General features: G+C 45.3%; 2 protein-coding genes across 3 annotated transcripts; one reads left to right on the forward strand and one right to left on the reverse strand.

The window, feature by feature from the left end:
• Positions 1 to 19: 19 nt before the first annotated feature.
• On the forward strand, positions 20 to 19450 carry Ari-2 (E3 ubiquitin-protein ligase ari-2). Of its 2 annotated transcripts, none has more exons than XM_077690775.1 (14): positions 20 to 176; positions 3211 to 3417; positions 4687 to 4830; positions 5020 to 5170; positions 6645 to 6766; positions 8544 to 8653; positions 10724 to 10841; positions 11640 to 11690; positions 12012 to 12057; positions 12998 to 13125; positions 14608 to 14751; positions 15164 to 15232; positions 16487 to 16570; positions 17858 to 19450. In XM_077690775.1, the coding sequence occupies exons 2-14, from the start codon at positions 3211 to 3213 to the stop codon at positions 17924 to 17926; spliced, it is 1443 nt and encodes a 480-aa protein (XP_077546901.1). In that variant the 5' UTR covers positions 20 to 176; the 3' UTR covers positions 17927 to 19450. The 2 variants fall into 2 exon arrangements, with proteins under 2 accessions (XP_077546901.1, XP_077546900.1); XM_077690774.1 differs by lacking the exon at positions 20 to 176 and adding an exon at positions 229 to 381.
• A 987-nt stretch (positions 19451 to 20437) lies between these two features.
• LOC144159355 (pre-rRNA-processing protein TSR2 homolog) lies at positions 20438 to 24552 on the reverse strand. The gene is made up of 5 exons (XM_077690777.1): positions 24412 to 24552; positions 24057 to 24147; positions 23866 to 23957; positions 22367 to 22519; positions 20438 to 20634 (listed from the first exon to the last, which is right to left on the reverse strand). Exons 1-5 carry the CDS (start codon positions 24475 to 24477, stop codon positions 20497 to 20499), a joined length of 540 nt encoding a protein of 179 aa, XP_077546903.1. The 5' UTR covers positions 24478 to 24552; the 3' UTR covers positions 20438 to 20496.
• Between the last annotated feature and the right edge of the window lie 2608 nt (positions 24553 to 27160).

Here is a 27160-nt window from a genome sequence, read left to right on the forward strand (position 1 = left end):
ACCTGCTCATCATGCCGGCGCGTCAAGGGGCGCTGGCTGACTCCGGTGCTCTAGTTTGTTGTTGTTCAATTGTTGGTTGTTAGCGAAGTGCAAGCCTAACTGCGGGAGGATGTCGCTTCTGTCATCGCACGAGACTTTTTTGATATAAACACTGGACAGAAACTTTACCTAACAGGGTGAGCACTTCCGTTTCTTCTGCGTCTTCGTCTGCTCGAGCTCTAACCCCGCACGTGCTTCGGCCGCACGCACAGCAGCGTACCGATGCACCGTAACAGGCTCGGTTACATTGCATGTTCACTGCTAGTGTCGCAACCGTTTGGACTAGCCTGGCACGAACGCTTTATAATGGCAAAAAGGAACCCCGGTAAAGCGGCGAAAAAGGTACGGGACTTCTTGAAGGGCCACTGACTCACCGCGATCGAAGTGCACACAGTGACAGATGTTTTGTTGTAGCTTGCTCAATCTCTTGGTACCGTAACTTATCAGACAAGGGGTTGTTTATACTCTCGCTATTTATATACGAGCACGCCGCTGCCGCTGCGCCACAAGTTGTTGATATGTAGATCGCGTATATTTAAGGGCGTGTTGCGATTGTTCATCGACAACGATGAGCGGCTAGAAAAAGAAAGCTGCTAAATCGCCCCTAAAATCGCGGTAGAGAAACCGGTGTCCCGTTGTGAGCGCCGTGCTGTTTAAGCCCTCGATTTTTTCAAGTATCGTTTGTGTTCGTCAACTTCGTAGTATCCGAAAAATGCCCTGTAGACTTGCGCAATTTGATTACTCTGCTCTTTCGTCGAAGTGGCACGAACCCTCCTTGGCAAGCGTTCAAGTTTATTCGTGCTTCGGGTTATTTTTATTCTGATACCGTCCCGAACTCGTTTTGAGCTCCGTGCCATCATTTAGAAATCGTCCGATGCGCGCGTCTGGGAAGCGACTATTGTGTGCTCTCGAATTCGCTACAAGTAATCACGCCTGGTAAAGGGATTTCACTTGTAGGCGTGTCTATTCGGAGAGAAAAAAAAAGTGTTACATTCTAGCATCGTAATGAAATCGCTTTATTGAAAATCATCCGCGGTCCACAACCGGCGCATGTGCGATTAGGTCGCCACTCCTCATATCAAAATACCTCTTACAACGAATTTTTTTTGTCGCTACAACTTTGGTAAAATGAAGGTGTACTGCATAAAGGGTGCACATTTTTGTTAACTTCACAGCCTTGTAGTTGTACGGGATCTGTACATAGCTTCTTTAATTAAACAAGTTCGTAGTTTGATTGTGTGAAAAACTGTTAGGTTGGTACCAGAACTGTTTTTTGACCATTAAAGGGCCCATGAAGACAAAATGCAAGTTTGTTTTCTTCGAAAGATTTGGTGTTTTATAGTTCCAGAGTGCTTGTCTAGCAGCAAACGATGCTTCATTTACTGAGAAATTAGACACTTTAAGCCGAAATTTTGATTCTCCCACCAAATCAAATGTTTCGTGATGCAAGCGAGGGTTCAAGGAACATACCTAACTTGAAAGTTTTAGTGTGTTGATTACGGCTGCAGCAAACGGCTAAACAGTTGTTTATTGCCTTGTTTACCGTTTGCCTTCATAGGTGGTGCGACAATACTCCTTCACAAACTGCTGTCCGAATCTGCTCTGGTTTTGACCTGATTTGTACCTGGCTTACTTTTGTTACGGTTGATAGTAATCATTCCGGAAAGATTGGGTGTGCTTGACAAACAGGGTCACGTAAAGGCCCGTTCACACTTGCGACGAAATCTGTCGCTTTTGTTGCCTGGCATCGGTCTCGACCAATTTTTTTCGCCGCCGTCGCTTTTGAAGCGGAAACAGGAGGCGAGACTTCCTGACGTCATATCCTGCCAAAGCACCCGGATGCTGTGTCTCCACGAGCGGCGATATTCCCGTGAAGTCTCGCTCCGAGCGCGATACAATAACAATAAAAGCAAAAAATCGTCATCACCGCCGCTCAATGTCACATGCAAGTATGAACAGCAAGGGTGGCAATCGCTTTCGCTTTCGTCGCAAGTGTGAAACGGGCCTTAAGTGACGATGTCACTTATGCCAGTTGGCTGGCGTCGTGTTCAACTGGCATAAGCAGACCACTCCAATGTGCACAATTGTTATGCAGTTTCAGCTGGCATAGTGCGCACTGTATGCATTGGCGCTTCTATGTTTACGTGTTCATTCGTAACTTCCATTGTTTACCCCCTATTTGTACTGCTATAAAAAGAATTTGCACTGAATTTAAACACGAGTATCTAGTTCTGCAAGCTTACAATCCGTGTTATCAATTTGCATTGGATTTTGTCGGCCTCAGCCAATTGCAACAAGCTGCCCATAATATGTCATCAGTTCGGTGCGAAAAAATAGCTAGGGTGTTGCATGCCTCTTCTCTTAAGCTTATTTTAGTGAAATTCGTGCTAAAGGTAGTGTCAGTATTACTCTAGCAAAGCAATTTTTCAAATGAACCAAACTTGCATCTTGAATGCACAATTCCGCGTCCGGCTATAGAGACCAGCACATCTTATGTTTATAGTTATGAGTTCAGTTAAGTAAAACGGTAGAAAGCAAACCAAAGCGCAGATCTAAGCAATTGTTAAGGCTTCTCTACCTGTTTTAGCTAAGCGTCTCGCAACCAACATAGGTATTTTTTTTCTTCTGTCTCCTCTGTGGCAAAAGTGCACTAGTTTTGTGCAGGCTTCAACACCGCTGTTTCAAAAAAGCTAATGGTTTGAAATGCGTGGTTTCGAAATGCATGGGGCTTGCAGACAAATGACGGTCCGGTTTGAAGCAATAACGATTGTTTATCAGTCTGTTTAGGGGGAACCCGTAAGATGGAGCAAGTTTCTCAGAAGAATGACAGTCCGGTTTGAAGCAATGACTGTTTATCAGTCTGTTTAGGGGAAACCCGTGAGGTGGAGCAAGTTTCTCAGAAGAAAAAGTTTGACACCCACCGGATATGCAGACTCCGGAAATTATGTGGGCCACCTGATTAACAGAATGGCTATCGGATGACAGAGAGAGAAGCATGTGCAACAGAAGACCTAGTGGAAGGACAGGATAAGAAAGGGATAAGACAAGAAATAGATCCGGATGACCCGGGATAGCAGTGACTGGAAGTCTATCAAACATTGCTTCAAAAATTATGTGTGCGCGATGATGATGAAGATGATGCAATTTTTGCGTGCATGTCTGTGTTTCCAGATGTCGGACGTCGGGTCCGACGCCGAGGTGAGCTCCGACTCGGACATTGGCTATGAGGACTACTACAACTGCCCGGAGGACGGAGAGATTGACCAGCAGGACCAGAAGAAGCAGGACCCCGAGTACTTTGAGTTTGAGTGCCTCACCATCGAGGACGTCGACCGGCTACTCAACGAATCCGTCGAGGTCATCTGTGCCAGCCTCAGCGTACGTCCAAACAGCTCTGTACCCAATGTTGCGCTCTACGCTGTTGGTGCAACTGCATGAAAAACAAAGAAATATTGTGGAAGCATTCTTCTTAGTAGGGACAGCCCCAATATAAGTGTGTCAGCTGCTCTGCGAGACCCTGATCCCCTTTAAAGCCAGCTTCACCCCTGTACATAAATGCTGTGCAGGGGAGAAACATTTAGGTGCAATATAAGAAGTCTGTTGTCAGAGTATGGTGGGCCGAGATCCTTTTATTAAATACCCCGTATATCCGTGTGGAGCGTAGTATATCGAGCTCTCTTGAAGTCAGCTTCACTGCTATACGCAAATTTATTGCTGTGAAGTAATTTCTTCAGAGGCAGTACAAGCAGTCTTGTATGAAGATATGAAGGAGAGGGGTTCTGCGAACTTCAAGCCGGAGGGGACGTCGGTAGTCTCCTTCGTCGCGTGCGGTCATCTTCCGAGGTCTCAAGGCACCAAAATGTAGCGGAAAAACGACGCAAGGCAGACCTGGGCCATAACTGCCCTTAGCAAGGATGACAGATTTTATGACAGGGGAAATCTACATGATGACGATGATGACTGGCGCATAGCCAGCGGGCGATTGAACAGGAGCCATTGTAACCAAGCAGCTGGTTGCAAAGTAGCTCTAAATGGGATTGCCGCAGCGGCCGCTTTTCTGATGAAGGCAAAAAGCGAAAACATCTGTTTGTTCGAGATTTTGGTGCTTGTTAAAGATTCCCGTGTAACAGAACGGAAGAACAGAAAATGATAGGTGTAACATTAAGGGGCAAGAAGAGAGTGGGGTGGGTCAGGGAACAAACACGTGTTAAATACATATTAGTAGAAATTAAAAGGAGTGGGCATGGGCAGGGCATGTAATGTGAAGGCAAGGTAACCGTTGGTCATTAAGGGTAACAGAGTGGATCCCTAGAGACGGCAAGCGTGGCAGGGGACGGCAGAAAGTTCGATGGGCAGATGAGATCGAGAAGTTTGCGGGGATAAATTGGTCACAGCACAGGACCGGAATGATTGGAGACCTATGGGAGAGGCCTTTGCCCTGCAGTGGGTGTAGATAGGAGGGCGATGATGAGGATGAAAGATCCCGAGGTGGTCAAAATTATTCCGGAGCCCTCTACTACAGCGCGCCTCATCGCCTGTGCAGCGTAGGCGCGTTGTAGTTTGGAGGTGCATAAAAACGACATATTTCGTTATGCCAACAATTTTGCTCTTGCTATATGCCTGTTATCGGCTTCTCTCCGCATGCAGGTGATGCCGTCTGTGGCAAAGGTCCTGCTCCACACCCACAACTGGAACTCACAAGAGATAATTCAGAAGTACAAGCAGAATGCTGCGCAGGCCCTGGCGGATGCAAGGATCAAGCCGCTGCGGTCGCCAGCCGTCGAGATGCAGGTCAGCGACCGGTTTTGATGCGGTTAATTAACGGGCACTTGTGGTACTAGTAACAAAGGCTGCGCCTCCTTATTTCGCCATACAGTTCTTAGGATGTAGTAGAGGCTTTAGTGTGTTCTATGCTGTTTTTGGTCTCTGTTAGGGTCTCTGCAGTGTGTTAGACTGAGCATTTGTCACTCTCGCACGCAGGCAATCCGGAACAACCCCTCGATGCAGTGCTCCATCTGCCTGCAAGACTTTCCCGGTGAACGGTTCAGGGGCCTGGCTTGCGGTCACTACTTCTGTCCGGACTGCTGGGCAATGCACTTTGAGATACAAATTCTGCAGGGCATTTCTACAGGTACGGATTGACCGCCCACCCTGTCTGCACTGTTTTTGCGACCCATGTGCGTATGCAAAGGGTGGCCAAAATTTATCGAGATGGTAGCAAAGTGAGGTCAGTTCGGTAAAACTGTGGTTTAAGAAATTGCGATTATGGGACAGCCGGCAGACTATATATTCTCACTCGGTGAAGCCAAATGTAGTTAACACCTTGTGATGCCAATGCATGCATAGATGCCCTGATCAGAGCTTAATCAAAATTTTACGTTCCATGAAAACTGCATTGTTTCTAGCACTCAGCAGTGCATGCTCTGCATTGCACTCGCTGCCCTGCATTTTTGCACCGTTCCTTGTAGTGGGAACCAAAACACTGCTCTCCTCTTTATGTCGATTGATAGTACTAAATGACCTGTCCTCTACAAAGCTTGCACAGCCAGTGATGGCGCACTGGAAGCCACGGTACAGTAACAAGAATTGGAAGTAAATGCAACGAACCACAACGTTTTTGGGCAAGTTGTGCAAGTTTCGCGCTAGGTGCAAAGCAATGCTACTTTGCTAAAGTGCTAATGTGCTTTTACCGCAAAATTTTACATCCGAAAACGGTGATTTGCCGTGAACAAAAAAAAATGATTCTGTAATACGCTATAAAAAAGTGTTGCTGGGCCCCAGTAACCGTTGACGTTCCCACAACCACAGTGCTTCAGTTCGCATTAAACTTTACATATTTGTTATTCCTTCAGGCTTTTCTTCATTCCAAACATACGTCTTTTTGATCTTTTTGAGGGGCCTTCAGACCACCTCTGCACAATGCTCCTTTCTCCAGAACCAGCGGTATCCTTACAGTTAGTACACGGCTGCCTTTTAAGTGCACAGCACTTTAGGTGCTCGCCTTGTCGTCGTAGCTCGCTCGCTGGACCCAAGTGGGGCCACCCAGCGTTCTGTCGTCACGGCGTCCCACAGAGGCTTCGAAAGCCAAGCGGTTTATATAGTCGTAAGCGTTCGAAACTCGCGAACCGCTGGCGCTTGTCATACATCGCCCCGTTGTTTAGCGCAAAGAAAACTGCAGCTACGTTTGAGGCAAAATATACATAATTAACCGGCAGCGCCCACTTTCATTTAGTTGGGAACGCTCATTAAGTTGGTTTTTACGCTTGTAAGCGAAAAAAAAGTGGCAGTGCAACACCACCACGTGAAAGAGGAAGAGCAAGCAGGAAAAGAACAGAACTCCCGCTGGCGCTGTTCCAGGCAGGGGGCGCGCGAGCACTGCAAAGGCGGGAAATTTGAAATGTGTTGGACAAACCTTTGTTGAATTCATCGGGAGAGGAATGAGGCAGGGCGGCGAAGAGTGTGATGGGTGGTAAGAGTGAGCGGATAATGGTGCCACAGCCCATTATGGAGAATCACTGCTCTGCACTTCCGACAGCTGTCACATTGAGTGGATTGTCATGAATTTTTTTCACCCGCCTCATGTCGGTGTCCTTTTTGTCCTCCAGCCATCGAGTGCATGGCGCAGTTCTGCACCATTCTGGTCCCCGAAGACTTTGTCCTGAGCTTACTCAGCAAATCGGTCCTCCGGGAAAAGTACCAGCAGTTCCTCTTCTCCGACTATGTGCGGGTGAGAGCCGTTCTTCTCTTGCTTTGCACAGAGCTCAGAATGACCACACGTTACGGTCGGCTGATGTTCACATGCTCCTTCAATCATTGTATTTGTGTGCAGTTGTCTAGCGTGTGTGTATTTTTCTTTTCTTTTCTTTTATTTTATTTTTTGTTGTTGTCCGAATAGCCATCAATATGTGTCACTGAATGAAACATGGCAAAATTGCATGCTAATTTTTGCTATTAATGATTCTATGACTATTCTGGTGTTCTTGCTCACTGTGGTCGTCCCAGTTCTGCCAACATTTATTGGTTATGGGAGCACGCGTAATTAAAGGGGCCATGCAGACAAAACGCAAGTTTGGTTCATTCGAAAGATTGCCGCGTTAGAATCACGCTGACCTGACTTGTAATGTAAACTTCGCTCAAATAAACTACAAAAGTAGGAAAAAGTGGAATGACCATGCGACCACACTAGCTCATTTCCTGCAATAGAACCTATGATGTCATATGTGACTGCTGTGCGATTGGCTGAGACCGGCAAATGCAAATTAGCAGGGCTTTTAAGTTCGCTGAACGAGCTAATTGCACTTATATTTAGGGCACATTCTTTTTATAGCAGTAAGAATGGTGGGACAAACAGTGGAAGTTACGAAAGTACACGTAAAATAGAAGTACCGATGCGTACTAATGTTGGTACTGTGCGCACTATGCTTGTTTTAGCAGCACAGCACTGCGGCGCTTTGGGGTTGTCTCAGACGACACTTGCGGATTGGTGTAAGCGATGGTGCCTTACGTGAGCGTATTTGTCGAGCGAACAGCGTATTTCCCGAAACTATTATTTTCTACCTCAACAAAAACAAGCCAGGTACAAATAAGGTTAAAAACAAAGGCAGAAAACAGCCCGGCGCGGTATGATGGCGCCATCTAGGTTGACTAACGCTAAACAAGGCTTCCCAGTACAGATGACATCATTGCAGATGTCACGAAAACACATGATTTTGCGGGAGAATTGAAATTTTAACTTAATTTGGTTAATTTGTCAGTAAATAAAGAAAGCATCGTTTGCTTCCAGACAAGCGCTGGGGGCACCACAAAACATGAAATCTTTCGAATAAATTGAAACCGGCTGCAAGGCAAGCAACTGCGCTGTATGAACAAACAATTGCTTCATTCCAGTCTCTAACCCCCTCTGGTGGAACGCCTTTTTCGGCAAGGCAGGGCACTCATTAAATAAATAATCGTATTTTGTCTGTATGGCCCCTTTAAGGGGTGTAAATTCTCTCACCTAGTCAGCATATAGCAGTCAGGCAGTAAGTTGGGCTTGTTTGAGTTAAAGACTTGCTACCACTGCGTGATGAAAATAAACGAAAAGCAGTAAAAGTAGGAATCTCTGCTTGTTGACATGTGATTTAGTAGTTGACATTTGGTGAAGTACCTGATGTGCAGTGGCATTGGCCATGGTATCGTGCTTGATTTCTCTCTCAGAGCAGCTGTGTTTAGATAGAGACGAAATACTAAGATGCCCGCATTGAAAGAGCTCCTTGCACATTTCAGGTAGCGGCAGCTTTTCTGAATTGGTGCAGGGTTAAATCCTAAGATTTTCGGCACCTGTGTCGAACCACTGTAGAGCTTCCTCAAGTGAGGCTTGTGCTATGTGGGCCAACGTTCACATCAGCTAGTCAGCTGTGTTGCAAAGTTTAGGATTCCAGGGCAGCGTTGGTTTTCTTTTTTTAATGCCTGTCTTTTTTTTTTTGTTGTTTTTTTTTTTTTTTTTCCCTCTTTCTCGGAAACAGAGTCATCCGGAGCTTCGCTTCTGCCCCGGTCCGAACTGCAGCATCATCATCCGAGCCAAAGAAAACAAAAGCAAGAGGGTGATCTGCAAACACTGCAAGACCACCTTCTGGTAAGTCTGCTCTCTCTCTGTCACACCTACACCCAGGGCTGCACCCAGAGGGGAAGGGGGGGGGGGGGGGGTTCGAACCCCTCTCCCCCCCCTTGAAATCTTTTCCAGGCAGCACGTAAGCAATACTTGCTGTTGCTGGCAGCAAAACTACCCCCTTCGCAAAATCCGTAACCCCCCCCCCCCCCCCATGAAAAAAATTTCTGGCTACAGCCGTGCCACCACTATCATCACCTTGTGACAGAGTCTATGTACCATACTTACACGATTGTAAGTCGACCCCTTTTTTCAAGTCTGATAATCCACTGTTGGGGGGTCGACTTCGAATCGAAATCGAACTTTGTGCCGCTTGTAACGGCAAGAGAAATGAGAAATCAGGGGTGCTACAAGCTGGCGAAAGCGTAACGCCCTCGTTTCTATGGTTACGGTCAAAGCGTAGCGTTTAGCTTATACAAAAGCTGTCCATTGCATACATTCTAGCGTCAATAAAGCTGATGCCGACTTTGAAAGTTGGCGCTCCCGATCTGTGCACTTTGTCCACCGTACCTAGAGCAGCTAACCTTCCACCAGTGCGTTCGGACGAACGTGATATGATTGTGCCTACAGTGCCGTGCATTGATTCAAAGGATTTGGTAATAATAATTTTGTTTCTTAGAGACGAACAAAACGCTTCTTGAACGCGAGTAACGTACTCACGAATCAAAGGAAATCACAAGCGGCCGCTAGTGTCAGCCGCCATGTTGTATGTTTTGATATAGCTGCAGTGTCGCTACCGGTAGCTTCGATGGGTGTCTTGCAGTGAAAGCGTTCTCATGATTGGTAATAAAGTTTCCTGCTCACCACACAGCTCATGGTTATTCCGCGTGCTTATACAAAAGCTGTTTTTTTTTTAACATCTGCACGCACCACGAGCGTACGGCTCTTGAGGGAGCATAGATCATTAATGGGAGAGCCGCCGTATGGGGGTATTGGTAGTTGACAGAAGAGCTTCTTCTTGTTATATGACTTTCTAGGTGGCCGCGTTGCTGTGTGTTCTTGTGTCACTTCTGTGTTTTGCTGAATCGTACGTCTGTCATGAGTGCCCTGGGCACTCATGACAGACGGGAAAAGAAATTGAAAAGAAATAATTTGCAGATGCCCATTGTACAGCGGTCTTTAAAATTCTCTAATTTGCCATCTCGCGTGTTAAATTTGTTGTTTCAGGCATTGCAATTCTTAGCAACTTTGTACAGTGGAACCCTGTTTGTACGTTTTTCACTGGACCGGTAAAGCAAAACGTAACAACCAGGAAAGTGCAGCAGTGAGGAAACCTTTGAAAATCAACAAAAAGAGTGTAGCTTTGATTTGCAACCATGTATTTCTGCAAGTTTGGCTTTCGAACCTTAAAAAAACTCGAGCATGTAGGATTGCTGCCTTTTACTATCACTGGAAAACACCACGCTTTGCGATGCAAGGTCCGTAGCGATGTCGACTCGCTTCTGCGCTGGCTGCTTGTCTATTACGTTTAGTACGTCAAGCTTTTCCTGAAGGGAAACCGCCTCCTGTTTTCGCAACGCCATCAAGGCGCGACGAAGTTCGCGGTTGCAAGTTCAGCGGTGTTCTCAAAGCTTGAAACGCAAGATGACGACGAGAGTGCGTGCTATTTTTGCGGTGGTGTTTTTAGGGCAAACACGCACTTCCGGCATTCCGAAGACTTCCATTGTAAGCAGAGTGATGATGGTGATAGCATAGAGTAACGTAGGGCCATCTAGTGGTGACGAATCGCACCCGCGTGCAACTTCATGCAGTCACTTCCCTAGCCAAGCCTGGCCAAAGCTCGTCAGACGTCAAAATGGTGGCCGCGGATGTTGCCCGAGCGGTCGCGATGAATGATCCGATAACGTGCTCTAAGCCACGACGTAACAGTGAGGATTTTATTACATGCAACTCTATGTGAGCTGCGCCGGGACTAGGCAAAAACAATGTAGCAGCCAGGAAAACGCAGCACTGAGGAACGTAAGAGCGGGGTTCTACTGTATTTGGCACCGCCGAATGTTCTGATCCCATGCAAACCTTCGACTTTTTCCCACGCAGCTTTCGATGCGGAGCCGACTATCACGCGCCGGCGGACTGTGATACGATTAAGAAGTGGATCACGAAGTGTGCGGATGACTCCGAGACTGCCAACTACATCTCTGCTCACACTAAGGATGTGAGTGGTGGGGAGAAAGGGGCTCTTAGATCCTTTCAGCCTTCTTTCCGTCACAAAATGTTCCTCGTGTGGTTTCATTAATCATGCCGCATCTTGAACAACGATTTTCGGTGCCTTGTGTTTTAAGTGCAGCGCACTTTAGGGGCTCGCCTTGTCATTGTAGTTCACTTGCTGGGCCCAAGTAGAGCCACTAGGTAGGCGTTCCGTCGTCGCAACGTAACCCAGAAGCTTCGAAAGCCAAGCGGTTTATATAGTCATAAGCGTTCGAAACTCGTGAACTGCTGGAGCTTGTCATACATCTCCCCGTTGTTCAGCACAAAGAAGACTGCAGGTACATTTGAGGTAAAATATACGCAATTAACCGGCAGCGCCTGCGTTCATTTAGTTAGGAACGCTCGTTGGGTTGGTTTTTACGTTAGCAAGCGAAAAAAAGTGGCAGTGCTACACTGGCACATGTGGGAGGAAAAGCAAGCACAACAAGAGCAGAACTCCCGATGGCGCAGTTTCAGGCAGAGGGCGCGCGAGCACTGCGAAGGCGGGAAATTTGAAATGCGTTGGGTGGTAGCAGTGCGCTGATAACGGCGCTACAGCCCAGTATGGCGAATCACTTTTCTGCACTTCCGACAGCTTTCACATTGAGCGGAACGGCTTTAATTCTTTCATGTTCCTAATTCTTGCATGTCGTTGCCAGTTTCTTAGTTGCATTTGCACATTTCCATTTTGGTTATATGTACGTGCTTGTTTTTCGGGGGGGTACTGTGTCTTACAATTTTCATTTTGTTTTGTTCTTTATTGCAGTGTCCACGGTGCCACATATGTATAGAAAAAAATGGAGGTTGTAACCATATGGTGAGTCTTATTTTCGCTGTCAATGAGTGTGCAAATGGGCAGAACCATTGCTGGGCAAATCTTCACTTGAGGAATTTTAGGTTGGAAGCACTCATAAAAATCAGCGTCCTGGCTGAACGATTGTTAACCCACACAGTTGCAATGCACTGACCAAGGTAGTCATGTACTTTCCGAAAATGGCAACAAGTGGCAGAAAACACAAAGCATTGTGTTTTCCACAGATTTACGATGTATTTTTAGCCATTAAGTAAACTGAAAACCTACTGCTTCACAGTTTTTTACCCCATTGTTTTTTTCTTTTTTTTTTTCTTTTCTTTCCAGCAATGTTACAGTTGTAAATACGATTTCTGCTGGATGTGTCTCGGAGGTACGTATGCACTTAAATGTCTCCTTCAGCAGGCCTAGCTTCAGCGGCTGAGCATGGAACGAGCTAGAAGCGGAATGATTTGTTCTTCCCGTATGCTGTCAAGACTGCTTGCAATCACCTGTGACGTCTACCGTGATTTCGTCTGCTTATTTATGTCAAGGGTCTTCGTATGCCTTAGCTTTCTCATTCAGGAAAGTGGAGTATTCTTCCTCCTAAACCTCCGAGCTGCAAATTTATTTTTCTTGTCAGGAGTCATCGTTTGTGACCAAGTACAACAGGCTCCCGTATGCTAACTCTAGTGCAAACAGAAAACGCAAACCGTGGCTTTGCTTCCTGGAGAGTGCGATCGAAATGATGTCTCATGTGATAGGACCTAAATTTACGCCAAGATGATGTGATGAACACGCCTTTACGCATTAGGCTGAAATGTGGGTCAAGCAGATGCGAACAAAGCAGACCCCAGTAATTGGGCTCATTAAGCCCGCCTGTTCATTGTACAGTGACACCTTGTTACAAAAGACACTCAAGGGATCTGGGAAACAGGTCTCTTGTAACCAAGGTCTCTTGTATGTGATGTTGCTAACCCTTTTCATTCAGATTTCCCTTATAATCAAGTGTCTCTTGTGACGAGGTTCTACTGTATGTAGGTCCAGTGTAATAAAAGTCGGGTGTACCTGCTTTACATAGGAAAAAAAAAATTGGAATTGTCTTTGTACTTCATTTTGTTATTCATTTCTTTAAAATTATGCATTCAGTTGTTTCGTGCAGTTCCAACATCTCTAGCGAAATACCGACACAAGTTCCCACAACTCATTGGGTTTGGTGTTCTGTGTCTGCGTGCTTGTTGTCAGGGTGAAATGTGTCGTCGTGTTGGTGAAGTCGCGTGAATCCAACACCAGTGATGACAACAATGAGGTCGCTGTTGGTCCCATTTCTGCAGACTGGCGCACGCATGGCAGCGAGTATTACGAATGCAGCCGTTATAAGGAGAACCCCAACATAGCCAACGAATCCGCCCACGCGCAGGCCAGAGAAGCCCTCAAGAAGTACCTCTTCTACTTTGAAAGGGTCGGTTGCCTTCTTGGCTTTTTCGTGTTGAACATTTTTTGCTTTAAGGGGGGACACTGGTCTTGAGGACATTTTTGTTATTTTTTAACCTATGTGCTTGAGATTTACACACTGAGTGTATTTCAACATCCTGAGCACAAATATGCAGTCAGTTTTCGTCTATGGATTGTACGTTTAGAGTTGTGCAACATGTTATGTCACTCCGTTTCGGACAATTTTTTCATTATGTACCTATGAAATACTCAAATAGCTTTTATCCCCTTGTGCTCTAGAAGGACCAGGGAGTGCAACTATACAACTGCAGTAATTTTAGCATGGTTTCTGCAAACGCTGTAAAATTCAGAAATGTCAGGTCATCAATTTAAAATGTTTTTGTAAAACTAACTGCATAAAATCTTGTGCCAGCAAAAAGAAATTATGCACTTTTGGGATTTTATTGCACTGTTCAGTTCATAAGCTTTCGAATGCAGCAAAAATGATGTAAATCGAACCAGCACATCCCAAGATATTGTACCCGACAGCTGACCATGTGGGAAAAAAATTGGCTCTGAGAAAACAGGGCACGAAGTTTGCAAACATAGGCAAAAAAGGTCATTTAGGCGACTTCAAAGGGCAACAGCTTTGTGAATACTTATGATACAGCTATGACATTTTGCAGGTACATTCTTTGGTACCTGCAGACTGAAAATAAAATTAATACAGAAAATTTATTTTTTGGCAAATTTTCGGTCCTCAAGACCAGTGTCCCCCCGCCTTAAAATAGAAATAAACTATTTGCAGCAGAACTTGGCAGTCGATGAAGTACATAGAAGTCACAAATTAGCATTTTGGTAAGTGGTTTTGCGGGAGTATTTGTGTTAGGAAATGGAGGCGGCTAATAACCAAAACAGATGCAGTCTTCATTGTTGTATATTGTGTTTTCATTCTTGTATGTTGGAAAAATTTGCAGAAATATTTTATAAATTGCAAATTTCGTTTGTGGGTAGAGATACCTGCGCCCGAAGTTGGCTCTCAAGTACTACTGGCATTCTTGTCATATTTCGCATGTGATGGCTCACACACAATATGTAGTGTAGGGTTTGACGAAAGTTTGCCTGATGGTCAGGTTGCGAGCTCATAACAAAGTTGTGTTCACTGACTTAGTCAAATAGACAATTTTCAACGATTCGGATTGCTCACGTTGCCGCCATGAGCAATGTTGCATGTATTTTAGGACTAACTTTGCAGATATATGTCGTTAACCAGATTAACACAGCCGTGAACTAGAGTTTGGCAAATCCAGATCAACTGCGAGACCGAAATGCCCGCCCAGGCCATCGTTTAGGATTGAGAAAGTGGCCGCTTCCGACGCCCGAGTTGGTTGGCGTACCTGAAGCTGTCGTAACCAGTTAGGCCTAACTGCCGCTTTATGCGAAGTAATCGCGGGGGCCCTCTTTTTCCCCCTGAGTGGTAACGCTCTCCCCCCTGCCCCCCCTGCTGCAGTGGGAGAACCACGCCAAGAGCCTCCGCCTGGAGGAGATGACCATGAGCAGCATCAAGGCGCGCATCAACGCCAAGGTGATGGCCAACGAAGGCACCTGGATCGACTGGCAGTACCTGCTCGACGCGGTCGCCCTCCTGGCCAAGGTGGCACTCTTTCCCCTCTGCTGTTGCCCTCCTCTTCCCCCTTCGCTTCCCATCTCAGCATTTTTTTTCTCCCCCCCATCTTCTTTGCTGTCCTCATTACCATACCTCAGTGCTGCACGTCGAAGCTGCCAACTCATTTGGCCACATTGCTGCCTAAGAGGCTCGAGTCAAATATTTTTAATTTCCTAATCCATTTTTATGGCGCGGTGTAATATCCAGAGTCTGAACCACAGGCCGACTGTGCAAAATGGTCAAGGTGTTCTTTAGGAGTATTATTTTTCAACTCTAACACTTTGCCTACATGCGCTGTAGTGCAAGCTGAAAGCGTACAAAGTGGTAGTTGCTTGCAGCTGGAAGAAAGAAAAAAAAAATGTCTGCCTAAGTGAAATAGTGTACAATTTTTGCTTTGCAGTGCCGATACACTCTACAGTATACCTACCCTTATGCCTACTACATGGAACCCGGTCCCAGGAAAGAACTGGTAAGCCCCGCCTTTTCAGTCTTCGTACTGTGGTAGGAATTAACACCAGTGAGCTTGCTACAGGACTTTAAGCCCTTACTGTTACCAGTGAACCGACACAAAAGGAAGCCTAGTTGCCGTTCGTACAATGCTACTGTCGTGGGTCCAATACTGGCTCATGTAGGTTCTGAACTCAGTATCAGAAGTGAAACTGATATAATTGCCTAATTCTGGTTATCATTTGTAATGAATCATTTTAACATAGTAAGGACCACTACCTTGATTGGCATTGCACACAAATTTAAACAAAAAATTTCATGTGCCCGCAATTTTGAAATGACAAAAAAAAAAAAAAGAATTACTTGAACAGTTAAAAACAGACCATTCTTACATTTCATCCAGGTAGGCACACTGCTTCAAACTACGTCTCAGATGTTTGGTGTGAAGTTTGGATTGGATTTCGAAGGGGAGCTTCAAAATCTAAACTTTGCTTCTGAGTGTTAACTATGGCTGTTGCGTTTATGGTAAATAAGGCGTCACTCTGACAGGTGCAACAATGGCAACCGTATTGTGTGCCTGGCAAACACTGCACTTCCTCAAAACTGAAAAAGGGTAATTTTTTCCTCCTGAAGCAATTTCGCTTAGCTTGAAAAAAAAATCACGCACCCCTCTGTCTAACGATGACAATGGTTGAACCCGAAGCTCTCTCGTGATGGATTCCTTGGTTGGCCAATCCTACACTGCGAGTATGTGCTGCTCTGGAGGTACGCACCATTTTTCTAGAATACCCACAGCAACTCTACGGTGTGTACTCCGTTGGCGGTGTAGGCACGAATCAGTATCTGCTGCCTGACATTCACTTTGGCCATGTCAAAATAAACCAATTATATAGACACCGGCTTCATAACAGAAGGGACACAGGTTTGATTCCGGCTTCAGGGAGTGTTTTTTTTTTTTTTTTTTTTTTTTTTTTTTTACTTCACCCACGATCATTCATCATCATCAGCAGGGAAAGTTGGCTTTCCTGCAGGGAGTATTGGCTTACAACAGCATCAATGAGGTCACTAAAGTTCGCTTTAAAAAAAAGAGAGCGAGACGCCTTTTTAATACCCTTGCCAAAAAAAGACCACGTCCATATTTAATGAAGCAGTGTGCTGCGTACTGGTCTTGGGAGTTTTACACAAATTCTATAAACGTGCAAGTGACACTTAGTGGTCGCCGACATACTAAGGCAACTTACCTGCGTGCATACTATCTCAATTTTTTTTTTTTCAGTTTGAGTACCAGCAAGCAACCCTGGAAGCGGAAATCGAGAATCTCTCTTGGAAGGTGGAGCGTGCAGAGACGACAGACCGAGGGGTGCGTTTCTTCTCGTCTTCCTCTTATTTGTTTTACTTCTCGCTTATTTTTTTTTTTTTTTTTCTCGCGAAGACCATTTGAAGAGCCTGCTTCAGACCAAACAAAATTGAGTTCACATTCTGCATAGCTTAGCTCCAACTTCATTGGAGCGGTATATATTCTACTTGGTAGATGGCGCAATGGAGCTCTTTGATATACAGTCTCAAACTCACCGGGAATAGTTCACAGGTAGTCCGACAGTGCTCCATGCCATACAGATATGAAAAACAAATGCTGGATTGCTTCTTGGGAAGTCAGTCCACGGTGAATCCAGGACCGATAATCAGAGCCCCGCTGTTTACTAAAGGACTTAGGTTGTACTTTACCATTTCATCAGTACTACCTTGTCTGAGTCAGTAGTTGACATTTTCCATCTGCATATGGTCTTTAGAAACATGAAAGTGCTGACTGCAGTGGAACCCCAATTATACATCCCGAAGTTAGTACATCCCCAAGAAACTTGGTATTTCGGTTAGGCATTCGCAAGTTACGTGAGAATGCGCTAAATATAATAATCTAAATAAGTTCTTAGCCCACCTGTCGCGTGACACCGCCTACTAATTAATCTATTCCAATCATACAACACCCCGGTCATACGGCACTTTCGAGGGTTTTCATGGAAGTCGTCGGGGTTCCACTGTACATGCTCAAAAGAATTAACATTATCTTGTGTAGCTAGTGCCCGCATTTTCTTAACCTCGATTTTCTTAAATTCTTCAACTGAACAAAAAAAAAAGCAAGGCACATTGCTGATAGTAGTTCTAAGTCATTGCAGCTGATTGGTCAAATCGGACCATGTTTTGGTGTATGTTATGCTTTCATACTCCCCCCCTTAAGCAAACATTTTTTGAGCCCAGTTTTATAGCCAAGTTAGTTTGGTATGCTGCAAACGGGCTGCCATTCTCGTGAGCGTATGTTTGTTAATGCTTCCTGTCCTGCTTGTCGCCATATTTACACTGCGTATTATTTTCTGCCTGCCTCCATCGTTGGTATACGTGATCCTGTTAAATTCAAGATTGCTGTACAAAATGCCCTGAATTGACAATGTGCTTTTTTTTTTTTTTTCTCTGTATGTACCACATTTGTACCACTCCTTTCTGTAAAGCCTCCGGGCCTTGAAAGTATTCTAAGTAAATAGATAAATAAATAAATTTGTCGTTTCGATACAGCTTTACGAAATTTTTCCATAAAATTATGACACGCAACGTAGTAATCCACATTTTCCCGACCATTTGGCTGCCATTTCAGGACCTCGAAAACCAGATGGACGTTGCCGAGAAGAGGCGGTCGATTCTTCTCAAGGACTTTCTCGTCTAGCAAGCCGGACGGGCTCTAGTCACCTGCGCGTTCACATTCGACCGCCGCCGTACACGACGGCAATCCACGACGGAAGATACTAACGGGGAAAAAATAATACCGCTTCGCACTTTAGGACATTGGGGGAAAAATGGGCATGAGGCTTGGCTGGCAAATTAGCGATACCTCATCGTCGTCATCGCGTGTTTCGCATTCGTCGTCGTGACGCTAGACTGGGACTTCTTGGCTGCCATACTTAGGTAAAGTCCCTGAGCCCCTGCATCGCACAGGTATTGGCATTTTGCAAGATTGCGCTGAGGGCATTTTAATGTACGAATAGAAACGAAGCTGGCTCGCATCGTTTTCCGTCGACCTAATTATTTTTCAGCTAGAATCAGCGTAGGATGTTTCAAGACGCTAAAGCCCAGTTGCTCAACGACCATTCCTCTCCTCGCTGATCTTGCAGGAGTAGTATTCAAGATGCGGCGGAGTGGCTTCGTAGCCGGATATTTTTAAGCCGGGGCTGGGATGCTCCTCCCAAAACGACTCTCTACGTCGCCGAATGTGTCTGGAGTTTGTGAGCTGCATTTTTCACTTTAGGCCAAAGATAATAAGCATGCTAGGCTTAGGAACAAGTTGAAGCAATAGTGGAACGAGAGTTTGGAATGTAGGGCGTTCGCTTCGAGCTATGCTCGAAGGCAGGAGAGCATAAATTTCTTGGCATGAAAGTCTTTTTAAAAGTGGTACTGTCTGGTTGAGTGAAATGCAAGACTCCGAGGCAACCCAGCTTTACCAAGATTGCCCGAAGAAGCGAAAATTTTACTTAGATGTTGCCGCTTTATTGTTGCGATAGCTGTTCGTTTTGGGCGTGTGGTTTTTACACCCCGACTGCGGAACACGCAGTCCAAGGGGTCTGCCGGTGTTGTGGCGACATTCTGCTGTCTGTTAGTGACCTTTAATTGTACGGTTAAGAATGAAAGGTCATCGCAGTAGAATGCAAATGCTTCGAGTTAAGCTACATCCCCGTGAAGAATGATCTAGGTTCACTTAAAAGTGGGGAACACTCTGTCGAGCTTTTACTAAGCTGTTTTACAAGAGGAGGAGGAAACGAAAAGTTGTGCGCGAAACACTCTTTCCCGTTGTGGACCTTGTGTGATTAGCCCGTGAACGTAACTGAATTTTTGAACACTCAACTCGCGCGAGTCGTGTTTGAGGAATTGCGCAGTGCCAATTGAAGCGATAAAATGAATAAATGAGCGCTGTTTTTAGGCATTTTTTTTTCCCCAGTGCATTGTTCTCCCGACGGCCAAATGCGGATTGTGCTGTGTTGAGCGTTGGTTGAGGAGAAAGACACCTGTTTGAAATGCTGTTGAGAAGGCAGGCACGCAAACTGTTGTTGCGGGCCGAGTTTTAGCATGTGGCGAAGGTTTCTGTTTTCTCTAAGTGATCTCTCGTTGCGCACCTCTTTTTTTGTACAGTTGTATACATATAGGTGGTACTATACACAATTGCGAATAATTAAAACGAAGTTGCTTCTTGTAAAAAGATGTGGCTCAATTTTTCACTGCTTTTCAGCTGCCTGCATTGTAATGTCTGCAGGGGAAAAGTGTCAATCTAGAACTCAACTATGTTGCATCGTTCAGTGTCAACCGGATCAGAGTGCATCCCACAATGGTGCTGTACTTGCATTCAATGCCAAACTTCACAACCAAATGGGAAAGCTTTCAGAACCTAGAATCATTCTGCACAGGCTCAGTTGCGTGATTACGGCATTGAACCCAAAAAATGGTAATGTAATGTCTTTTACACCACCAAACAAACAGGAAGCCATCAATTCGAGTCACAACCACGATTGTTACGAAAGAAATGCTGCTCAAATGAGCCACAGCTGAGATGTGTGGAGCTAGTACCATATTTGCACAATTCTAAGCGCCCCTCGATTCAAAGCACCCTCCCCTACTTTCAGGAACAAAAATTGGAAAAAAGCTTGCACACAAATCTAACCACCCCTTTTTCTGCAAGGAAGCACTTGTTACACAGGCTATAGAGTTAATACGGCCTTGGGCACCAAACACGCTGTCTCATTCCATTCTTGAACCTTTTACTGCGCTTGCGTCATTTGAACGAAATGTTTGGCGGAGCCAAAGACAACCTGCTCTGTGATACTGAGAGCAGTGGCTCAAGCGGTGCAACACATTCAAGTGGTATTGAGAGTGACGGAGTATCAAACGTAAGTGGCGAGTTCTCTGCATGTCTGTGGCTCCTTTTTAAATGTTCACTGTATAAAATGATTTTTCTTAGGCCTGTCTCATCTACCTACTGTCGGAAAAAGTGTGTGGAGAGGGGGGGAAGAGGGTAGGTTATTTTGGATTTTTCAAATCTAAGCACCCCCCTCACTTAGCCTCTCCCTGTCCAGCTCACCCATCAGCCTGCACACACAAAAACGGGCCAAATCACAGCAACACGCGCGCATGCCTGGCCCGCAAACCGAATTGCAAGCTGCGCTTGCGGAACCACAGTACTCTTTGTTGCAGAAGGGAGTACATGATGCTTTTAATTACAAAACACACCTAGCATGAACGCACACATATCTACGTCCTCCTGCCATGCCTGACCACAGTCCAACCATCTTCGTCGGGCTCCTGCCTTTGTGGTGGTTGCCGAGCTGAGCTTGGCCCATTCAGTTGAAGGTCCCCTAGCTGTTCTGTCACCTCCGTGTTGATGTGGTTCTGAAATTATACAAGCATACTACCGTTTCTGGGGGAAATACGAAGCCTGTGACACATCAGAGTAATACCCCTGCTACACTGGCGTCCGAATGCCATTCATAATCCGCCGTGCTCCACTAAAATTTCGGTGGCATCTGAAAGCTTTAACCCTCGCTCGCCGTGCTGCATGGTGCTGCTGCTGCTGAGTTCTGTTTTCACACAAGAATGCAACAATCAAATTTAGCGGCAGTTTTTGGCAGTAAAATGATATCGTATTTAAATAACGTAAGCTTTGACACAGTTTCTGCTTGATTCTGAATCGCAATTGAGGAGGTTTTTTGTGCTGTCTGGCCACACTGGTTTGTCGCTTGCTGACATTGAGTATGGAATTATTACATCTTGATATTATTTCAGGGAATGAGAAGTGAACAAACTCCGCAATTAAGAGCATTTTGTTTGTTTCAAGTAGGCCAGTAACGTATTTGTTTATGCTGACTTGGAACGCTGAGCGCGAGTGCTAAAAGTGGCATTCGAGAGCCCCAAATGTCTCTCTGGTGCTCATTTGGCTCAAATGTCATTTGAGCCGAATGGCATTTCAAAACCTGGTGGAGCAGCACAACTTCGCATCTGAGTCAAATGACATTTGGTTCAAATGTGATTTGGACGCTAGTGTAGCCAGGGTATGAAGTACTACAGTGTACCACTGTACAAGATATACTAAAGCAGGAACTAACAAAGCAGGAACTAACTTCATGAAAAGCAAATTGCATGCTTTCCGACACACTATTAACAGATATGTTAAAATCGGTGGTTTCTTTGTCGCACTGCCTTCACTTACCACAAATCGACGCAAGTTGAACGCACATTTTTCTTTTTAGGTAGTCAAACTACATAACTGCGAGTACAGCCAGTTTCACATTAGTTCTCATAGAGCATTATTTTAGGAGGAAGACCTTCCAGTCATAGTCCAAAGACTATATGTGTGGATTAAGACACCGTAAAAATGAACTGCACCTTTTCAATCTACAAAAAACGAGCAGACAATATGCATAAGTTGTACCTCAGTCACCTTTTTAAATTGACCAAGGAGACTGCATGCATCCAAACTTGATTTTAAAAAATATACCAGCCTTTGACAATTCGCTCAACTCCACTAAGGCCCCAAAGGATGTTCTTTCTCCAAAAAAAAGACCACAAATGTTGACAAACTTTCAAATTTTTGTGCGACAAGCAGTGGCATCATAATAGGGTAGGTACATAAAACAAAGTAATCAACTTGTTAACTGCAGGCAATCACTGAAGCAGTGTGACGAAACAAAACCAGGGGCACTGATACAATTGCACAATCCTATTTACTGGCTGTCCCTTTAATTTCCCCTTAAGGTTTTTTATTTTAAATTCAGCTTTAACACAACACGACTGCTTGTTAACACCGTGAAGGGGAGACTGCCACTGACATAACTTTCTCGCAGACTGATGTACAACAGAATTTTACCTTTAACTTTCTCTTTCAATCCGCAATAGTGCACATAATGTGAATCGCCCGATTTTCCTGCGTCTCCCCCACCCCTCTTGTGTACCTCTCGCAGCCTGATAGAAGCTTCCGGGAGTAGAAATATTCAGACCAGTGCTACTACCCTGCCTTTCCACTGCAGCTTCTGTTATGCCTGCGGAGATGCTGTCACTAAAAACCACCCTTGAGATCACCAGAGCACGATGAATCTCCTCTTTCATTTTTCAATGAACAACGTACCTGCATTTCTGCTTCGTCATCGCTGTCATAGTCGCCGGCCACGGGGACCCTCAGGGTCCTCGTTTGCGGTAGCCTCTGTTGTAGCGATTCCAGCACTTCGCTCTCCCTACCTTGTCGACAGAGTTCGTAATGTTTGCACAGCAATGCTGATATCTGCAAAAGAGGACAAAGAAAAGGGCGCTACATTTGCTCTCTGCTCTAGTGAAACTACAGAGGGTTACATTAGCAACTTCGCAAACACAGTAGCTGTACTAAACCCACAAACGTGGGACTAGAGGCACTGTAATAAAAAATAAAAAAAAAGAAGCACGAGGTTTATTATCACAAGTAACCAGATTATTATTTATTTTTTATTTATTTGATTTCCTGCAGCGCCAAGATGGCATTATAGCAGGGGGAAATTGAACATGTGGTCATATACATGTGGCAGTCAGGCTACAACACATCGCTGAACATCGTCACAAATACAAAAATAAAAACAGAACTACAAGTCTAACAGATACTTACTAAAAAGCGCGTCAGTGGTACAATCAACTATAGCACTGGGCAACTTATTCCACAAACTAATGGTGTGAGGAAAGAACGAATATTTGAAAACATTTGTACGGCAAGGTATTTCACGAATTTTCCAACTATGGTCACGCCGTCTAGATACGAAATGTGGGGTAAACAGAAAGATGTCAGGATCAATGCCAGTTTTTTTTAAATAGATACGATAAAGCAAATTAAGTTTGACATGCTGCCTGCGTTCTTTTAGGGGTTCCCAGTTAAGCTGGTTTTTAAGTAATGTAACACTGGATCGGAAATTGTAATCACCCGTGGCAAAACGGGCGGCACGGTTCTGTACACGTTCTAACATTTCGCATAAGTACGCAAGTTGCGGGTCCCAAGCGGCGCACGCATACTCCATGATGGACCTTACGTGGGTGAAATAAAGAAGTTCTTTCAGTTTAGGAGGGGCAGCCCTGAAATTGCGCCGAAGAAAGTTAAGCGTTCGGGAGGCAGAAGAACAAACATGTTCAACCTATCTTTTCCAGGAGAGGTTGGATGAAAAGTAAATGCCTAGGTACTTAAAATCTGTAACTGTGTTAAGGGGCACATCGTCAAGAACATATTTCGACAAAATGGGTTTACGACTGCGCGAAAAAGTAATGTGCTGACATTTCATTGCATTCAACGTCATTTTCCATTTTTTACACCAGCGCTGAATTGAATGTAGATCGTTTTGTTTTGATGACACTAATTTAACGCAATCACTGTGTTTTAGTTATTTAATAGGGCATTATTAAACAAATTTTGCATTTCACGAAATGCAAACACCAGACCTTTCTTAGGATTCTTTTTTGTTGTCAGTTTGGTCAGCTCATAACTACTCCAAAGCAGCTCCGTACTTTATTTTCCCATTGAATTTGTATTGCGGGAGCGGCTTTGGACTTCCTTTGAAGTGCCCAGGAACTGCTCGAAAACTGCTCTGGGCAGATCAATAAAAGATCACTGACCTGGCCCACGCTGCCGTCTTCGATGATCGTGTCGAACTCGTTGTCGATGATATCGGCAATCAAGTCTGCCACTTCGTCAGGATGCAAGTTCGCTGCAGAAACAAATAAACAAAAAACGCACGAACCAAAATGCGTCATGTAGAAACTACGTATGCACACAAGATGAACCAAGTAACGTGAAGAGGAATTACCGTTTTCGGCGAAGTACTGTTCCACGACCCCCACAAGCCACTGTTCTTTCTCGCGTGCTTGGGGACCACCCATTCCATTTTCAATGGCGACCTGAGAAGCCAACATCAGGGAAGATTAAGCATTTTCTACAACTCTGATCGTGACATACTTATAAGTAAAAACGGTCAGAAGGCTACCCTTTTCGCAAAAGAAAACCAGAGCTTGGTTTCCTACGGAAGGAACAAGCTGCATCTTTGCCTCACCGATGGAAGGCTTTTGGTGCACTTGGGATCTACTTAACCCAAAACACTACTGATGACTGCATTCTGCAGTTATTATAAATTTGGCTGTGGCAACCAGGCAGCTCATACATACCTGTAGGCCGTGCCAATCGCCGATTAATGTTTTGACGGACACGTGAAACGCGTTTGTAGCCGCCATGTTGACTACCGCAACTCGCGGTGCTGGCAGGTGCTGGCATCTTGCGGGCAAAAAACATTACTTTTGGTTTCGGTTTCAGTTTTCATTTTTTTTTTCGGAGCGCGAAAAAGAATGAGATTTAAACTGTTTAACAACATTTCTCCGTACTTTTGCAATATTTCATGTCTTCACTACCTGTCACTTCGATTACAGTATTCTAGTCACTGCACCTCGATGTTCAGAGAGAACGCTCTTGCAGACCGTGCATGCATGATGACAAATCAAAATGCTTGTCGCTGGCTCTTACGGAATGCTTGGATCGACCATTTGGTGGGCTACAGGGAACGAGCGAGCGAGCGAAGCAACTTTATTAAAAATGCGTGCAGAACGATTAGCCGTCTCATGTAAGGAAGGCGTCACCGCATGGAGGAAAGAATACTCCATGCGTCACCGTGACGCGGCCATGACGTCTTCCCGGCTGTTGGCGCCTCTACTCCGGCCGCGGCCTCACTGAAAAGTTTCTCGTTCAAGGTAGCCGGCAACATATTTCTGTCCATTGTTTAAACGACACTCCCCCCCCCCCCCTTCTGTCCATGGTCCATGGTCGTTTCTTTCTTTTCTTTTTTTTTCTTTTTTTTGCAGGCAAGGTCGAAGACAGGCTGCTGAGTCAATTCTGCGCAAGAAATGCGATTTTGAGGTCGTATTGTGCAGCGAGATTTTTTTAGGAATTGTGACATAGGGTGCATTTCTGTGACGCCTGTGTTATATCTTACTAGCTTTGCGAAATTCACAATGCCTCGTCGTTTAACCGTTTCGGTATTCTTTCCAAGCATGATCGGCCGCCATACCTTTTGAAGGCGTACTTCTGACTTTGGGGCGGGGTGATTTGATTGATTGATTGATTGATTGATTGATTGATTGATTGATTGATTGATTGATTGATTGATTGATTGATTGATTGATTGATTGATTGATTGATTGATTGATTGATTGATTGATTGTGGGGTTTAACGTACCGACGCTACACGGGCGATGAGGCGCGCCGTAGTGGAGAGCTCCGGATTAATTTTGACCACCTGGGGAAATTTAACGTACGCCGAAATCTCGAAAACGTGAGCGTTTTTGATGTTCACCTCCATCAGAAAAGCGGAGTGCAGAATGCGCGGGAAAATTATAACGCGGAATACACGCTTTTCATTTCTGTGTGGTTTGTTTGGCCCCAATTCTTTTTAGTGGTATATACTTCTGAGCTGAAGTTCAAGTTCGGATTCTAGGCGCCACAATTAAGTACACCTGAAACTTTCATTAAAACCAGGTTATATGACTACCGACAATTCTTTCCTTTGTGTTTTTTTTTTTTTTTTTTTTGGATCGTTCTTCTGGAGCGGTTGACCAGCGCGGATCCTAAGTTCCAGCTGCTTGACTTGGTGACCTGCTTGACCTGCTCGCGCTGCCGAAATAATATCCTGTGTACGCCACTGCCAACCCAACACCCTCTACTACGTTGCATGGGAGTACTTTCAAGCTCCTCGCCTCACCCTCAAGCCCCCAACGACACCCAACTCCACGGTGAGAAAACCGGTTGACCAGTTGCGAGCCCGTGCCATCGGATAGACCTCGTTACAAAGACCCGGATGGCCACCGATACCTTGGGTCTTCCCCAGTAGGAAAACCCCTCACAAGAGGAATTCCCTTCCGCCAGCACCTAGGCTCAATAAAGCGTACGTAATCGATCACGCAATATTTTCGAAGGGTTTCAGCTAGGCGCATTGTGGTTCGGACATTGTGGTTCTAATCTGATCATGTGGTGGAATCGCTCAGTCTGGCCGAGCAAAACGATCGACTGAGATATATGAGATAAAACGCCAACATTACATGCGCGTCCCCCCGAACAGGGAAAAAAGAAAAATCGCGTCCAATGGGCGAAAGGTCACGTGACTGCCGGACAGCGAATAAATTCTCCCATCCAGCACCACAGCGCGCCATTCTTCGGCAGAGCTCTCACCAGCGACCATGTCAAGCCGAAGCACCGCGGGAACCAAGTCGTCCAAGTCCCAGAAAACCAAGTCCCTGTCAACGCGAACGGGTCTGCAGTCCCGTAAGCTGCATCCACACAAGGGTAACATTGCGAGGCGAGGATAACTGTGCGAGGATAACTGCGCGGTTGTCCTCGCGTATAACAATTAATAACAATTGTCTACGCGGGACAAAAGTACCTGCAGAAATTCGGAGAATTGTCGTCTAAGGATATGTCCAGACTACCGGCGCAAAAACCATATCATAATCTACGGGCGTGTCACACAGTTCGGTTGGCTGAGACGTGAAATGACGTCATTCTTTAAAGTTATTACGGCGGCCAAAGTTATCAGTCGCGGCAAAAGTCTGAACCCGGCCTAAGGCGTGGTATTCTTAGGCGGTTGTGTACCTTGCGAATTCTCGACAGAATCAGGCGATTACTGAGCGGGCATGTGAGGAACTCCGGAATGCGCTTTTCATAACTGGACAGACAACTGGCCCCACTGGCATACAAGCCTCACCTGAAAAAAACACACTTTCTGACTATAGAGAGCTACTCAATCGAAAAAGAAAAGGTGGCCCTCACATTGCAGGGTCGCACCCTAACACCACCTTCTGACGGCTGGATACGAATCCTTGGCACACCAGTACATACTCAAGGTGGAGGCAAAACATGGCTTGACCAATT

This window comes from Haemaphysalis longicornis, unplaced genomic scaffold (genome assembly GCF_048455015.1).
Source record: "Haemaphysalis longicornis isolate Haplotype H1 unplaced genomic scaffold, Haemaphysalis longicornis Haplotype H1 scaffold_10, whole genome shotgun sequence".
NCBI lineage: Eukaryota > Metazoa > Arthropoda > Arachnida > Ixodida > Ixodidae > Haemaphysalis > Haemaphysalis longicornis.

Excerpts from the sequence above, each read along its gene's own strand:
- Ari-2 (XM_077690774.1), top strand. The coding sequence starts at position 262 with ATGCACCGTAACAGGCTCGGTTACATTGCATGTTCACTGCTAGTGTCG. Across the intron at positions 382-3,210 it reads CCGGTAAAGCGGCGAAAAAG|ATGTCGGACGTCGGGTCCGA; the intron begins GTACGGGACTTC and ends CTGTGTTTCCAG. Across the intron at positions 3,418-4,686 it reads TCATCTGTGCCAGCCTCAGC|GTGATGCCGTCTGTGGCAAA; the intron begins GTACGTCCAAAC and ends CTCCGCATGCAG.
- LOC144159355 (XM_077690777.1), bottom strand. The coding sequence starts at position 24,477 with ATGGCGGCTACAAACGCGTTTCACGTGTCCGTCAAAACATTAATCGGC. Across the intron at positions 24,148-24,411 it reads GCGATTGGCACGGCCTACAG|GTCGCCATTGAAAATGGAAT; the intron begins GTATGTATGAGC and ends TTGGCTTCTCAG. Across the intron at positions 23,958-24,056 it reads ACAGTACTTCGCCGAAAACG|CGAACTTGCATCCTGACGAA; the intron begins GTAATTCCTCTT and ends TTGTTTCTGCAG.